Source organism: Ostrinia furnacalis, unplaced genomic scaffold (assembly GCF_004193835.3).
Source record: "Ostrinia furnacalis isolate ACB-3 unplaced genomic scaffold, ASM419383v2 OfSCF2274, whole genome shotgun sequence".
NCBI lineage: Eukaryota > Metazoa > Arthropoda > Insecta > Lepidoptera > Crambidae > Ostrinia > Ostrinia furnacalis.
Genome location: NW_021132513.1, coordinates 604,386 through 620,531, shown reverse-complemented (window position 1 = coordinate 620,531; position 16,146 = coordinate 604,386). Strand labels below are relative to the sequence as shown.

Below are 16,146 nucleotides of genomic sequence, written 5' to 3'. Positions count from 1 at the left end.
GTGATGATCTGGATGTTATGCTACCGGTAAATTGATAAATTGCATCGATTTTACAGGAATTCAATTGAATGAAAAAATAAATTGTCACTAATGTCAATTTTTTTAGGTTAAATGTCAATAAAAAACACGATCACGTTTGTTTACAGGTTTTCATGCATTTTCTTGTAATTAATGAGAAAACCTATGCCTTTTTTATTTGAAATTCAGTAATAAGTCGTTCACTGGATCAAAGAAAATGGTTTCCGATAACAGTGCTATCTTGTATTTGTGTAATTTCGATGATCAGTTGAGCAAATCAGGTTGGTAACTATGTCCCTTATTTTAACTCCAAAAAACATGCAGTTATGTACTTTATCTAACATTTTAATAACAACAAAACTTTAATAAACTTCAGAAAATCAGGCGCTTGATAAGCTTTGGTTGGGAGAATGGTCAATAGAGAACAAAGACTTGTGCAAGGAACTGCTTTGTTCAGACTTGGATGGAGAGCTCTTGAACGTAATTAGGAAATACCGGGACAACAGCAATGACTTGGAAAACATTCTTCATCTGGCTGTGAGTTCTTTGCTGACATTCTGTGATCAAAACTGGAATCCACATCCAAAAGAAGTCAATTTAGAAGAGTATCTCCATATGAAGTGGCCCGAGGGTGTTGATGTGAGCTTGAAGCTGCAACGGGACTCAGAGCCCATCTACGTGAATATCATACACCCAGAACTGTTGTATTTTTCACACCAAATCTTCAGTGCTTTGTATTCTGTTGAACAAAATTTGGTAAGTTTTCATATGAAATCAATCAATATGAATTACAAAATATCCTTACAATCTTAATTTTACACCACATCAAGCATGGTTTGATGCCTTACATTTGTGTATGCCTATTTTAATTATTTATTTTAAATCAACTCTGGTAGTATTGTATTTGTTAATCTTAACTCTAGGTGCACCTATGGTGGTGTTTTCGAAGCAAAGTTCTCCATCAGAGAGCCCTTGAAGACACTAGCGCTACAGTCTACTCTGAACTGGAGTTGATAATGGCGAAGTTGACAAATGAGCTCCAAAACCTACAAAATAAGCCCCGTCTGCAAATACTGCTTTGCCTGGAAATAGCACAGGCATACTTGGTATATGGTAGAGTGCAAAAAGTGGAGGAATATTTGAACCGAGCTAGAGATATATCTGGCTTGAAACTGGAGTTAACTGGTAAGTGCATTAAATTGTCGTAATTTATAGTTTATAATTTGTTACATTACATACTAACTATATACCAACTAGACTGCTTATTTCTGATAAATAGATATAATATGTGTAGCAAATGGTCTGTAGTTAACCTTTCTAATAAAACTATTTAAGCCTTTGTAATTTTTTTAAATCATTTTTTTTTATGATAAAGAATGGTATTGAGCAATGGCTCTTGGTAGATTTGATTTATAGTGGAGAGACTAACTCAGAAAACTGAATGCTTAAAAAATTGCAGGTGTTTTGGGCAAGAGGACTAAATACCAACAGAATATACTGCCCCAACTTGCCTTAAGCAGTGAGCTGGATTCCGCTGTGAACCGTCCTTCCGCTGAAGAGAGCCACGGCTCTTCAGAACTGCCTCCGGACATTGAACTGCAAGACGATGTGCGACTCAACAAGATACAATATCAGGAGAAAATCTCGCAGTCAGAGCTACCAAGCTTGGAACAAACCCTGTGTTTGCTTACTGTGTAAATATTTTTTTTACTTTATTTATCAATCTGGTATACTTATATTGCTCACTTTATAAGCAACATCAGGAAAAAGTACAAATGATTAGATATTGTCAGTGTAATTTTAGTATCAAGATGTTGCAAATTATAAGATTTTGTCAGTGTAATTTTAGTATCAAGATGTTTCAGATTGTTATGGTTTTTTAATCAAAATTGTTGGTAAAAATGTTTTCTTTTTTAACCTCTCATCTGGCACGTGTTCGCGCGCGCTTAATTAATACAGCAATTTCAAATAATTTGTGCTTCTAACATGTGACTATTCCTAGGGGCGCCACAGGGCCGCAATCCAGTAGGTGACATAGACATCGCAACCGAGACTTACCACCAAGATTCTAATGCAACCTTTATCTTGTTCTCTAGGCAGTACATCCAAAAGTCGCAACCCAAAGACGACCTTATGACGGAGGAGTTACAGCCCTACATCGAGACGATTCTAACCCAGAAGAGAGGTCCGTGGTCCACTCGTGTCGCGGCTCTGCTGATCCGCTGTCGGCTGGAGGCCAATCACAAACGTACGGTGGAGCGTGCCATGCTTCAGTGCGAGACCATTGTCGAGGATAAGACTGGAGTTGCTCCTACTGATAGGTAAGAAACATTTTGGAAATTAGAAATTCTAAATGTCCTCATCTTGATCCCCAACAGGTTGAGTTGACTAGATAACATACAATTTTTCTTTTTGTGAAAGATTATTAGTAATTACTAATACTCCCGTTAGCCCCTCGTACTAAGCTAAATATGTTTGTGTCACGAGGGAGCTCTCCACAATAGGCGAGCGGCGGCGGGGACCGAACCCGCGTTCCCCGGATCACGAGTCGGCCAGTTTGACCTCTTCTCCGTTTGGCTATCGTGGCTCCTACAATGCCTGACTATAGTGTTCTTTCAGCTTTTAGAATTCCACAGTTGCCACCATTGACCAACAATTTGCAAAACGCAACTAATTTGACACAACTAGCAATTATGTTCTCATATTTTATCCGATTTCACCCTGCATTTTACCAATAGTGTTACTATTGGTAAATTATTATTAATAATTAGGGCGCCTTACTGCTGCGGCCGGAAGCGACCCAGAATCAACCAAATGTAATAGTTAAGGCGTCCCGCCCGCGTGAACTCAGAATCTTAGCAAACAAATGTATATTTGCAGGCTATCCTACCTCTGGACCACGGGTCTCGCTCCCGCGTGGACCCAGAATCTTATTAAACAAATGTAATGCCATCATCCGCAGGATAACCTACCGACTATTCTATCCGGCCAACCTGCAAAAGGCCATACTGTGGTTGAAACCGACCTAGAATCTTAGTAAACAAACTAATGTAATACGTACCACCATTCACAGGCTATCCTACCTGTGGGCGACGGGTCTCCCGCCCGCGTGGACGTGGCGCCAACAGTTAGCCGACTTATACCTGAGCATGGGGCTGGTGAAGGCGGCGCTGGAGCTGTTTCGCCGCCTGCAGCTGTGGGAGGACGTCATCGTCTGCTACACCATGCTCCAGCTGCGCCACAAGGTAAAGCCTGGTCCGTGAGCACGTAGAATTTTGTCCAATGACCCCAAGCTACCCATCCTTATCGCTCGCGCGTAATTATATTGCTGTCGCGACTGTGCGACGGGCGCCCGCAGTGAGTGTGCGAGCGCAACAGCAACATAATTACGCGCGAGCGATAAGGATGGGTAGCTTGGGGTCATTGGACAAAATTCTACGTGCTCACAGACCAGGCTTTAGGCAAGATAAATGGATCAAGCAAATAAACCTAAACATTGTGTTATCTAGGTATGGACTATGGACAATGGCACAGCAAGATATAGATCGTTTCATCCACGAGGTTCACTTTTTGGTCGAGGGAAGCGAGGGGTGCGAATAATGACGTATCTATGAGTGCACATGCACACTACAATACTGACGCTCGGATTGCTTGGATCAAACTCCCAGCACCCGCGCTTTCCTCGACCAAAAAGTGGTGGGGCGCATCTTCGTGGATGAAACGATCGATCTATAAACGTTGTAGTTCGTGACACCCAAAGTGGCTAATAAGTTGATAACAAAACCTTATTCCAATTGTAACATAGTCGTATTGCGAACTTATTAACTTCTTTGGTTGTCAGAAACTATTTGACGCTGACTTAAACATCTAGGTATGGACAAGGGTACAGCTGTTGATGATTGATGTACTGTTCACTAAAATACCTCAAGCAGAAATAACAATTTTGTACCTTTAGAAAGGCACATTTTAAAGTGTAACAATTAGTTTCTTTATTATTTTACAGGCGGCTGAAGTGATACAGCAGCAAATAGAGATAAACCCAACTGTGAAACTGTACTGCCTTCTGGGTGATGCCACAGGTGAATACTTTTTTTAAATTATATTATTCCAGCGTAACCATCAGCAATTTCTTTTCAAGAGTGTCACAATTGTGCTTATTTTTAATTTCATTTTCCATTTTCTCAGACGATGTCTCATGCTACGAAAAAGCGTGGGACTTCTCCAACCACAAGAGCAGTCGGGCGCAGCGCCACTGGGGCAACTTCCTGTTCGACCATAAGCGGTACCGCGAGTGTATCCCGCACTACGAGGCGTCTGTAGCCATCAACTCTATACAGGAGAGCGTGTGGCTACGACTCGGGTGAGTGCTACGAACACAGTGCTACGAATATTGTACTACTACATTCAGGGTGTCCCAGAATGGGTAAATCAAACTGATAGGCGAGGTAGCTCTACTAATGTACTACTATCCCTATAAAATATGAAAAAGAATAAAGCACATAAGGACACAAAAAAAATTGTTTGAAAAAGTGAAAATAAATCAGCTTTGCCTAAGTATCTGGCTATAATTGCTGCGTTTGGAGTTTATTTGTACTTTTTTCCTACTAATATTAATTGTACATGATCGCTTCGTTTATCTGTAAACAAACTTTTGAAAATAATGACTAGATTTCGAGTTTAGAGCACTTTATTTGAAAAAAAAAAAAAAAAAATTCGAACTCAAAAAATTTTTTCATATTTTTTAGGGATAGTACATTAGTAGAGCTACCTCCCCTAGCAGTTTGTTTCACCCATTCTGGGACACCCTGTATTTTGCAATAGTATTCACTTGGCTGCTACGAGAAATTGCAGTGCTACGAAATCGTAATCTCTAGCATTTAAAGATTTTTTCGCTTTGATGTTTGTCGTCCATCTTGGAAGAGTAGCATCGCTGTTCTCTTCTTTGTATCTATTTCCAACTAGTGCTCTTCCGTGTCCAGATTCGCTGCGCTTCAAACAGAGCAGTGGGAAACGTCGGCTTCCGCATACCGTCGCTACACCTACCTCCAGCCGAACAGCTTCGAGGCGTGGAACAACTTGGCCAAGGTGTACGTGAACCAGGGCGACAAGCAAAGAGCGTACAGAGCACTTATGGAGGCGCTGAGATTCAACTATGACAACTGGAAGGTAAGAATATAAATCCTGACTTTTTAGAGGCTCATCTGTCGTCTTGATATTCATTACATTGCCGGATTACCCAAATTCTGCCAATGCCTTCTATGCTCCAAAGTTGTGAAGGCAAGTTTACCCGATAGACTGAGTCAGGAAGAGGGTTTACTGGAAAGTTCAGCAATTGATTGGCTCTCGAAGACAACATAAAACTCAGGACATGTAGCTCCAGCCAAATAAGTGGCTTATTGTGTTTTCGAACAGATTGCCATAGGGCAGAAAATACATAAAAGAAAAAAAAGTTTACCAGATATGTGACTCAATGTCATAACTAGCCTTTTATACGCTTGGTACAAGCTTCTATAACTATGGCCTTGTTTTCTGTCAGGCCTTTTCTTATTCCCCCGCGATCTGCGTTCTGTGCCTCCTCATTTCGATTCGACACTGGTTTAATCTGCCGCGATTGTGTCGCTAACAGATTTTCCTAACTGCACAGATTAGCAGTTTACTTCTCAATGGAATTGTGATCTGAGCGCTGTTATTTTCCACAGCTGTGGGAGAACGTAGTAACAGTGAGCATGGATACCGGCCACTTGGATGACGTAGTACGCGGCGTGCACCGCCTGGCCGACCTGCTGGGCAAGTTCCACGACGTTGAGGTGCTGGCGCTGCTGGTGCGCGCCGCCCTGCACGCGAGCACGGGAGCGGACGCCGATGGACACAGCGCCACCAGGTACCTAAGACGCTAGCTAAAGTCCGGTCGCCGAGCACGTAGAATTTCGTCCAATGACCCCTACCCATCCTTATCCGTATCCGTAATTATATTCGCGACTGTGCGACGGGCGGCCGCAGTGAGTGGCGAAATTCCATCTGCTCGGCGACCGGACTTTAGTGAAGGTCTAGACGCCGATGAATATAGCGCTACCAGGTTTAGAGAGCGTGGACCGACTGTTTAATCACTAGACTCAAGTGAAGGTCACGGGAAGCACATGGTTGGACACGAGTCACTGGCGTTTCCAGATTTCGAGAGACATAGCGCCGCCATGTACCTAGATGGGTTGTATAGGGTGAGCCGACTATGTAGTGAAAGAAACATTTGGATACGGGTCACTCACGATAGCGTAGTGCGCTAGCCTACTGATTCGAGTCACTTTGGACGCGCACTCTGATGCAGAGATAAGTGATATTACTAGTTAGATAATGGGCTATACAGAATGTAGAAAAGGTTGTCGGATTCGAAAGAAGCTGATTCTGCTGCGAAAATACAAGGTCTATGTTAACCACGCCCACTCGGTTGAAACAGCTCACAGCACAGCGTTAAATCGGTAAAACGTTCATATTGGACAAAATTGTTTCAAATTACTGAAAATAAATAACACAAAAAAAGTTACATAGTATCAGTAAAAATGGAAAAACTTAAATTTTGTTTACAGATTACGGAAACAAATACTGGAGCTGTTCGGCAGGATCACCTCGCTGACCCCGAACAAGCCGGAGATATGGCAGTTGTACTCCGACATCAGTCCGACATTCTTGCTGAAAGCGCAACGACTTCTGAAAGCTTATCGCGGCTATACGCAGGTATATGTTGAAATAGATGCATAAAGTGATTATAATATTGTTTTATCCTAGTTCTGTTCAATGACTCTAATTTCCAATGATAAAAGTTTTGCATCTAAAACGAGAAACTTCATAATTTTGTCTATCTTGACGTTGTTTGTATTTTGACTACATAAGCCACGCCCCTCAGTTATAAATGGTCAGTTCGTTCGTTCGTTCGTTCGTTTCAGCCGAAAGACGTCCACTGCTGGACAAATAGTCAGTAAACAAATGGTCAGTAATAAAATAAAAAAAACAAGCGCTTTCTTTTTCAGAATGGCAACTGGTCAAACAGTCCAGACACGTGCAATAGAGTGATAGAGCTCGCCCAGAACCTTCTCGACTACAGTCTGAAGGCCCGACAGGAGGCCGAAGACAAAGATAAGGCGCAGTGCGACCAGCAGTTGTCTTCAGCTCGGCTCACCGGCCAGGCCGTCATCCGGGCCGCGGAGAAACAGGACTGGCCGCAGACCAAGGAGCCCTTGGAGGAGTTGACGAAGCTTTTCAATGAAATCACGGAATATATGAAATCAATTATGTAGTAAACTGTGTTTTATTTCATTTCTTGTCCTGTAGGCCGGGTCTAGATGGGTGTAACGTGTAATGTAATGGAAATAGTATAGGCAGCAGCGCTTTACATGTAATGCTCGTAGTGCCGTCCACATAACATTACACCCGTCTGGACCCAGCTTTTCACCCAGAGATTAGACCTTTAAATCTTCAATACTAGAAATGAATGTCGTCGATACAAGGAATCTTTCTATTTGAGTAAGATTTGAAGAGTGTAAATTGTAATTCACAAAAAAGCTGCACAATCTAACAGTCCTTTGCCTTTATTTAGAAAAACATTAATGTCAAAGTGACAGTAAAAGTCAAAAAGTTTTGACAGTTTGCGTTTCGTAACGACTTGATTTTCATGTATTGTGTTGTCTTATTTGTGATGTCTGTTTGTTTTAGGTATTTAAATTTGCTTAAATTGCAGCTACAAAATTATTTATTTTTATAACCACACTGTGTAAAAGCTGCGCACGTGACATTGGCGGAATAGTGTGCCCTCAGTGGCAAAAAAACGCAAGTTCATCGCCATAAACCAAAGAAGAAGAAGAAGAAGAAGGCTTTCATTCACAAGCGAAGAAAAACATTATATAATTTGTTGAAGAAAAAGNTTTTTATAATTTGTTGGCCTTTTTTGTGTATTTTATGTATTTTTTTAGTATCGCCTGTTATTTAGCATTATTACTGTTTTTATTTTATCAGGATATACCGCTTAGTTTAAAAGTATTACGTTTTCTTTACAATAAGTAATTGGAAGAAAAAAAAATCTATATTTTTTTTTAATCTCAAACATTTTATGACCTCTTTTTTGTCGATAAAAATAGGTCTAGTTATCATATGTACACTTTAACGTGACTCACACTGTATTTTAAAGACTGTAAACCCTTGAAAAAGAGGCTGTGTTTCTTGCGCTGCTTTTTCTCAGCACTGGCCCATTTATTGTCCCGAAGCAGCAGTGGTAGGGTTAATACTGGAACGTGCAAAAGTGCTTTTTAAAGGCTTGCAAAAATAAATGAGTTTTATGTTTTACCGATACAAAGCCGGCTGATTTCTAAAAATGCATGCGAGCAGCCGATGCATTCGCGTGTCTAATTCACCTAGAGCGGCCAGTATAAGTTGATACTTGATACCACTTCATCATACGTCAAGAACAACGATCTTATATTAACACCAGCGGCCGCCCGCGACTTCGTACGCGTGGATCCCGTTTTACCCCCTTAGGGGTTGAATTTTTCAAAATCCCGTCTTAGTGAGCACCTACGTTCTAAAAGGAACCCCCATGCAAAATTTGAGACTCCTAGCACTTGTAGTTTCTGAGATTTCGTGATGAGTGAGTCAGTCAATCAGTGACCTTTTGCTTATAGATATAGATATCATAGATACGGGATTCTATCTCCATGGGTGGTTTTATTGGTCTGAAACATGTGGTACCGGTAAGAATAGGACCACCCTCCCTCTTTTCCTGGAGGACGAAATGGCGGTTAAGGGAGAAATATGCGAACATCAGGCCTCCCAAACCCGTCTGGCCAACATTGGTAGAGCCAAATCCTCCATTTACTACCCCTGGTAAATAAGAGTCCTCATCAACTCATTTTTAGAGCAAATGAATTAGCGTTTTCAGTCAAATCAAAATGAAACTTTATTGGGTGTCAGGATTCTAGTTTGTCTTTCAAGAGATTGTACCTTGAAATTGTACCTACCCAATTGGGTATAGGTAGCTACTTATCCAGTAAAAGTAAGTTAAAGTTCTTTAGATACCACTTTATTCGGGTCCTGGAAGCCAAGGTCCTTTAGACTCAGGTACTCATTAACTGTTAAAATCTTGAGAAGTCAATTAAATTCGCGAATTTTTCGGTGCAATTTAAATTTACAAATTGACTTCCCCTTGAAATTTTCAAAAAAGTAGTTATTCTAGTACTATTAATTTCGATAGTGTCTAAATAACCCATGTCTTTAACATTTTACCCTGCTAACAATATATTGGCTTTGCACTGCGCTACTAAACCGCAGATAATTGCAGTTTAACCGTGGTTCAACGTATGCTGGTTAGTTTAACTCCGTAATCGATCCGACCTTGATAGCATAAGCTAGCATCCGTTATCAATGTTTAGTTCAAAACCTAGTACTATTAGTTAGGTACTTGACATAAATCATCATCATCATCTTAATATCCGAAGAAGCACGATTCTCTTTAACTTCATCGCCATCATCATCATTTCAGCCATAGGCCGTCCACTGCTGAACATAGGCCTCCCCCAATGATTTCCACAATGGCCGGTTGGTGGCGGCCTGCATCCAGCGCCTTCCTGCTACCTTTATGAGGTCGTCGGTCCACCTTGTATGTGGAAATTTTTCTTTAGCGTTTCAGTCTTCGTGATTATTTTTTTGATATCGTTATTTTTTATCTGTCTTCATTCAATAGTGATGTACGGAACCTTCATGTGCCAGCATGACTAGAGATGGGTTTCCACCCGGGTAAAAACCCACATGAGGGTAAAAACCCAATAAAAACCCGTTTCATTCCACCCGTGGGTGTTTACACCGGGTGAAAACAAATAATTTTATAATTATTTCAATTGGTATCTTTTCTTTATTTTTATTGAATTTTTCTCATTTAAGTTTATTGATTAATAAGTAATAAGTCAAATTTAACACTAATGTGCATTTATATCGTGGCCAAATCGTAAAATTGATCACGTTATGATGATGTGACCAATTATTTTATAAAATGGTGTTATTTCAAGAATCGTTGAACCGATTTAGAAGAAATTTAGTAGGAACACAATAATTTGTGATCATGGCAAGGACATGGATGGAGGGGGGGGATGCCAAAGATGCCAAACTCTCTCTTTGATGACATTACGGTATAAAGTTACAAATAACAACACCAACTACAAAGTACTTCTGCTTAAAAACTTAAAATCAAACCGCCCTTCCGCCACTGTAACGCATTGTAACGTTTTTCAAGACCTCCTCTCCCCCCAGATTGCATTACGTTACACTAGAATGCCCCCTTAGCAACAAATACCACTTCTCACTTTAAAAAAAAAGCTATTTTTGTTTTCACCCACCAGAATGGGTGATAATGGGTAAAAACCGGGTTTTTACCCAAATCACCCGGTTTTAACCCAATCGGGTGAAATGGGTTTTTACCCACTACCCATCTCTAAGCATGACTAGCTCTTGACAATTTTTTTAGTTAGTCGTGGGTTTCTTAAAAACTCTATATTTTTGTATATTATTTCCCATATCACTAAAATCTCCTTGCTTGAAAATAACAAACTTTATTTTCCTCCTACTACTGACCTGGAAAGTCCACGCAAAAAGTGAGGGGTCACCGATCTATTCTAAATTGGACAATTTATTAATCTGGAGATTCCCCACTTCAAAGTCTGACTTTGAGACTAGGTTACCTATTTCGAAAGACTTGGACGAATTTTTTTTATCCACAACGAGGAAGTTATTGGCCTGTATCTCACCTGATGGTAAGTGATGATCAGGCCGAAGGTGGAAGCGAGCTTCACCTGGAATCCTCAACCACGGAGGAACTGGCTATCTTACCTCTAACTGCCGGAACACAACAATGCTGTTAACATTGTTGTTATGTCGACAGACTTAGGTAAGATGGTGGTAGCTAGCCCGGCGGACTTAGAACAAGCCCTACCACCAACCAAGTTGGACGATTATTATTCGTCCAAGAAAGCATGCCTAAGTGTATTTTTTTAAGAATATGAATTTGTTAGGTAATATTATAATTCTAAAAATGATCTGTCTGTTACTATTTTTAAAAATAACCAAACTGCAGTTAAAAATAATTGTAATTTTGTTTTGTAACACTAGTGACTAAGTACACTTTGAAATTATCTATTCTCTATTGTATAATAATCTGAACGCTCAATAATTAGTTACATATTATGTAAAACATATTTTTATTTACCTTGACCCCTGGGCCACACACATCGCGAATTCGCGATATTGCAAATCGTCGGGTATTAGAAGCATGAGTTTCTTAAATACATAATAATACGTATAGCAGTAAATGCATTAATATTAATTCTATCAAGATATTAAAAAAGTAGTCAGGAGAGTAGAAGATTTTATAAAAGGCTCGCATCGATAGCTGGGTTGCACAATCTTGTTTTAACTTTAAGAACCGTCAAAAATCTGCCAAACTCTATACATAAAACACCGGTTATCGTTATACATACAAGGCAGGTATTTGACCACAATCGCACCTGATGTTAAGTGGGATGCAGTCTAGGATGGTACATATCTGCCCTGCAAGTGCCTATTTCACTCTCGCCTTGAAAAGGTTAAAGTCAAATAGATAGGTAGGTAACTATTGTGTAAAACTTTGAAAGTGCTGAGTTTTATACGCTACTTCTTCTCAGCACTGGTCTGTAGGTATTATTGTCCCGGCAAGGAACTACCAATCTCGGATATAATTTTTCACATGTTAAAAGCGAAAAGTGAAGACTTTCATTCGGAGTAGTTAATTAAAAAGCACGTTTGAGAAAAGAACATACTAAAACACATTATTCTAGTACATAAATAAAAAGGCAATTTCCTGAACAAACCGAACCGCGTCCAATTATGATTAAAAAATACCTAAGCACCACTCACCTATAACGAATTCATCCAATCCATTTATCACTTAAAACAACTAAAACACTTCACTCACAACGCCATTGCTTGTCACAGAAAAAAAATTATACGTTTTTTTTTTTCAAAATTTTCCCGCGCCGCATGAGAGGCGCGCGCCCGACGGCATTCGATTTTCAAATAAATTTCCAACATGGCTGAATGACACGGTAATGCACTAGTGTTGTGGCGAAGGCCGTGAAAAATTCATCGATGGTTTTTTAGAAGTCGTAGACTTTAGTCTATTACCTTATTGTTGTCTTAAATGATCGCCGTCGAGGTCGTTTTTAGTTTTCCTTGAGGATAATGAGTACAAAATGACCTTTTTAAAAACAAATTAAATACAACAATGTGACACTATCTGAATTTATTTTTACAAGTGAAACGCGCAACACGCTCTAAAACACTTCTAAATCTACCATAGTGACCATTCGTTTTATTTCGACAGGAAAATTCGACACTATAATATGATGGACTTAAAAATTGAAACTACTGTTTGGGTGAATATCCCAAACACGTTTTTTATGCGGCGGAGCTGAGAATCGATGGGAGAAATGTAACTAGAGCGATGATTTTTTTTCTGTATATTAGTTTATACAGCGTTTTACACGATAGCAAAGTCTTCAGGACAATAGGTAGTTATTTTATGTACTAAAAAAATTTTCAAAGACCAAAAATCTAATAGCGGTGGCGCGTCCTAACTCTATTTCTACTCATAAATTGTGTTATTCCTTCTTTCTCGGGGATTCTAGTAATTTAAAAATAGTATAGCCATAAAATACATTAAATAAGACTTCCAAATGATATGAAAGAAATGTGATATTTCATATTTTAAGTGTTTTAAATAGCCTTTCAAAACTGTCCCACGAAAAAAAGCAATTACAGTGGCTCAATTTCGACACTCTCTTACTTCTCCAAAGAAGCTTTGAGAGACGTAGAGTTCTTCTTCCCTGCATCACTCAACTGTGTCCTCCTGATCGGGCTATAAAGACTTGCGACTTGTGGTATTGTTTTTCCAGCAGACCCGTAAATATTTGTATCAGCGGCACAGGAATACAAAATTTTTCAATTTCGCTGGCAAGTGTATGAGTGAAAGCTACTTACTACTATTAGGGTGCAGCTCAGTACGCTTTTACAGTTCTGGCATCTTTTGCTAGGCCTTCTCTCTCTATGAGGCTGGCTGGATTTAGTCCTCCGTTTCTTAATTGTACTACTTTCATCTAGCTCATTGTCGCTAGGTTTGCATAGTTTTCCGTTAAATTACCCTGTCACAAATATGTAATGTGTTAGTTCAGTAGCTGGTATAGATCTAGAAATATCTTCATACTTAATCTCCAGTTCGCATGGTCTTTAGCGAATAATTAGTTGCGTAATTCTGAGTATAGGATAGATATGATACCATCATGAAAACTTGGCTAGCCTGGACCAATATTTTTACTTATGGAAGATAAACCTAACACCAACCTGGGGCAGTTGGTCGCCCTCCCGGGACTAGAGTTGGTTTCTGGGTTTGAGGGTCATGTATGATGTCTTTGTGATGACTCTAGAATAACGGGGCTGTTGGCGGCTAGAGCCAGAAAGTTTTGGATTTGTTCTCTATGGAGGGATTTTTCCGTTATCACCATGCTTAGCAGGCTGGTTGGTAGTTCCAGTATGGTAGTATAATACCCGGAAAGATGCTGCAGCCCACCCTCCAGTATTTTGATTCCTTAGTCGGCTATTACGACTCACGTGGGAAGATTTGATGCTTTTTTAGGGTCACAACACAGGCCTAAATATTGTTTTTAATTATAAACATCTTTACTGGATAATAATACTTAATTGATTACAAATAAATAAGTAATTTGAGACAATCATCCGTAACATTGCGAAGTCCGCTGTATAAATAAATTTCGGTGGATTGGTTCTTAATTCCGGTGGCTCAAATACAATTTCGGTGGCTCTTGATAATTTCAAATTGACATATCTCGAGAAATATTGATAGTATTTTGATCTCTACCATATCATTGAATGATACAAGTTATTTAGTATTATTTCTGCCACAAAAAGTTGTGGAAAGTGGAAATTAAAATTCGCCACCGGAATTAGGCAAAAGACGAGTGTGTTGATATTCACCCGTTTTCTTACCAATTATAACAAACTGTTAGTTAAGTTAGAAGTGTTAGAACCACGTCCTTAGATACCAAATTTTATCGATATCGAGTGTTTCTGCCTGAAATCACCCGACTCTATCGAGTACCGTGTAATTTGGTTCCACAAGGCACATCACTTTACGTAAACTACACAAATACTATTTATACGTTACGTACCGGTAATAAGACTCTTATTTCAATGGCGAATAGCAAATTGCTATCAACGTATACTATGGATGGAATAGCTAGATATAAAATGCCTATATATCCTAGTTTGTTGCATGAATTTTTAAACACCTGTGGGTACAAAACTACCGACGCGGTCAATAAAAATTGATTGTAACGGATATTATTGGTGATTTGTATGTACCTATTAACTGAATGGAACCCTACTAGGGTTCTATAAACATACGAGTAGCTACTTACCTACCTATTGTAAATGCAAAAATCACGCTTCCACTGAATCGATTTAAATGAAAAGTATGTAGATAATTTCGGAATCAGCATCTTTATTTTCGTAAAAACATGATAAGTATGCGGGCAGGTCCCGCACTAGGTGGACCGACGATCTGGTAAAGGTGGCGGGAAATACCTGAATGCGGGCAGCGCAGGACCGGTCGTTTGTCCAGCAGTGGACGTCATTTGGCTGAAACGAACGAACAATGGTAAGTTTTGAAGATATTGCTTTCAGGAGTATAGGTACATTGAGAAAGTTTAAAAATTATTGAAACCCTGAGAAATGAATACTAAATATTGCTATTGTCGTTACTTTATAAGATTCCGTACTCCGGAAGTATGAAGCAACCATTTTGTTTTGATTGACAGATGCCAAAGACCTGTCATGGTTGTTTCAACAGTCCTAGGCTAGCACATTATTTTGTAGAAAAACACATTGAAAACTATACGGTAGTTGTTATTTAGATACCATAGCCAATCCCATTGAAACAATTTACGTTTAAGTACATATCTATCAAACAGAAGGCAATGGAAGGAGTTGGAGGAGGCCTTTGCCAATAGGCACACCGAAATCTTAGACATTTTGTGAATGTTTTTTTAAGTGAAGAAAGTGTCAAATGCAAAATGTAAAAATGTTTCGGAAATAAAAGGCTTATTATTATTATTATTACATATCTATCTACGCAGTTTAAAAACTATCAAAAAGTACTAGCAAATATTAGTCATTCAATTGAAATAAGTAGTGATTTTTTCTGTGACAGTCCGATAAGGCGGGCGAAACCACGGCAGAAGCTAGTTATTTAATAAAACATCAATTTCCACGCTTTTAAAGTTTAGTGCCAAAAGAAAAATCTTGTAAATATGTGAGTATGTTAATAACCTCTCACTACCAAAAATATTTTCATGTAAAATATAGCCACGATGACACCGTATGTCTCGTCTTACTGTCAAAAAGTTGTCAGGTCTCATGTAGAGCCAAGCTTTTAGTTCAAGCCCTCGAACGTTCGTTTCAGCCAAATGACGTCCACTGCTGGACAAAAGCCTTATTTCCTTAAAACTTAGTCAAACAATCGGGTAAAAAGGCGGGTATGCCTCATTCTTCCGATGAGGGGAGCCCCACATTACCTACCCTGTCTTCTCAGGGTAGGTAGGTATGCAATTTCATATACTNAAAAAGTGGTATGAAAATCCATTGTCTGCTTTTGTTCATTCGTTTCAGCCAAATGACGTCCACTGCTGGGCAAAGGCCTCCTCCAAGGATTTCCACAAAGAACGGTCCTGCGCTGCCCGCATCCAGGCTCTTCCCGCGACCTTTACCAGATACCAGATCGTCAGTCCACCTAGTAGGAGGCCAGCCCATAGTGCCCACGCTACGTCTTCCAGTCTGCTTTTGTTAAGAAATAAAATATCTAACTCTATCTAACTCAAATAAGTAGGTAGGAAGGAATCAACGTAGTCTTAAATAATTAAGTGCCTTTATTTTTAGGAGCTTATTAGTTATTTTCGATTTTCCCTCCAGTTCGGTCAATGACGTCACTGTAGGTGGTAAGTTACTACGGTACTGATCACGTGACCATCAATAATTCGGTTGTACGTC

At 39.5% G+C, this 16,146-nt stretch overlaps 1 protein-coding gene across 1 annotated transcript; it reads left to right on the top strand.

Annotated features, from left to right (window-relative positions):
* Positions 1 to 97: 97 nt before the first annotated feature.
* On the top strand, positions 98 to 7,311 carry LOC114354916 (tetratricopeptide repeat protein 27-like). Its single transcript, XM_028307515.1, has 12 exons — positions 98 to 299; positions 395 to 774; positions 942 to 1,203; positions 1,478 to 1,712; positions 2,115 to 2,339; positions 3,092 to 3,263; positions 4,022 to 4,097; positions 4,204 to 4,378; positions 4,998 to 5,184; positions 5,718 to 5,899; positions 6,600 to 6,747; positions 7,041 to 7,311. The coding sequence occupies exons 1-12, from the start codon at positions 236 to 238 to the stop codon at positions 7,305 to 7,307; spliced, it is 2,373 nt and encodes a 790-aa protein (XP_028163316.1). The 5' UTR covers positions 98 to 235; the 3' UTR covers positions 7,308 to 7,311.
* Positions 7,312 to 16,146: the final 8,835 nt, after the last annotated feature.

Coding starts and splice junctions, on each gene's coding strand:
- LOC114354916 (XM_028307515.1), top strand. CDS start 236: ATGGTTTCCGATAACAGTGCTATCTTGTATTTGTGTAATTTCGATGAT. Junction 3,264..4,021: donor TGCTCCAGCTGCGCCACAAG/GTAAAGCCTGGT, acceptor ATTATTTTACAG/GCGGCTGAAGTGATACAGCA. Junction 5,900..6,599: donor GATGGACACAGCGCCACCAG/GTACCTAAGACG, acceptor TTTTGTTTACAG/ATTACGGAAACAAATACTGG.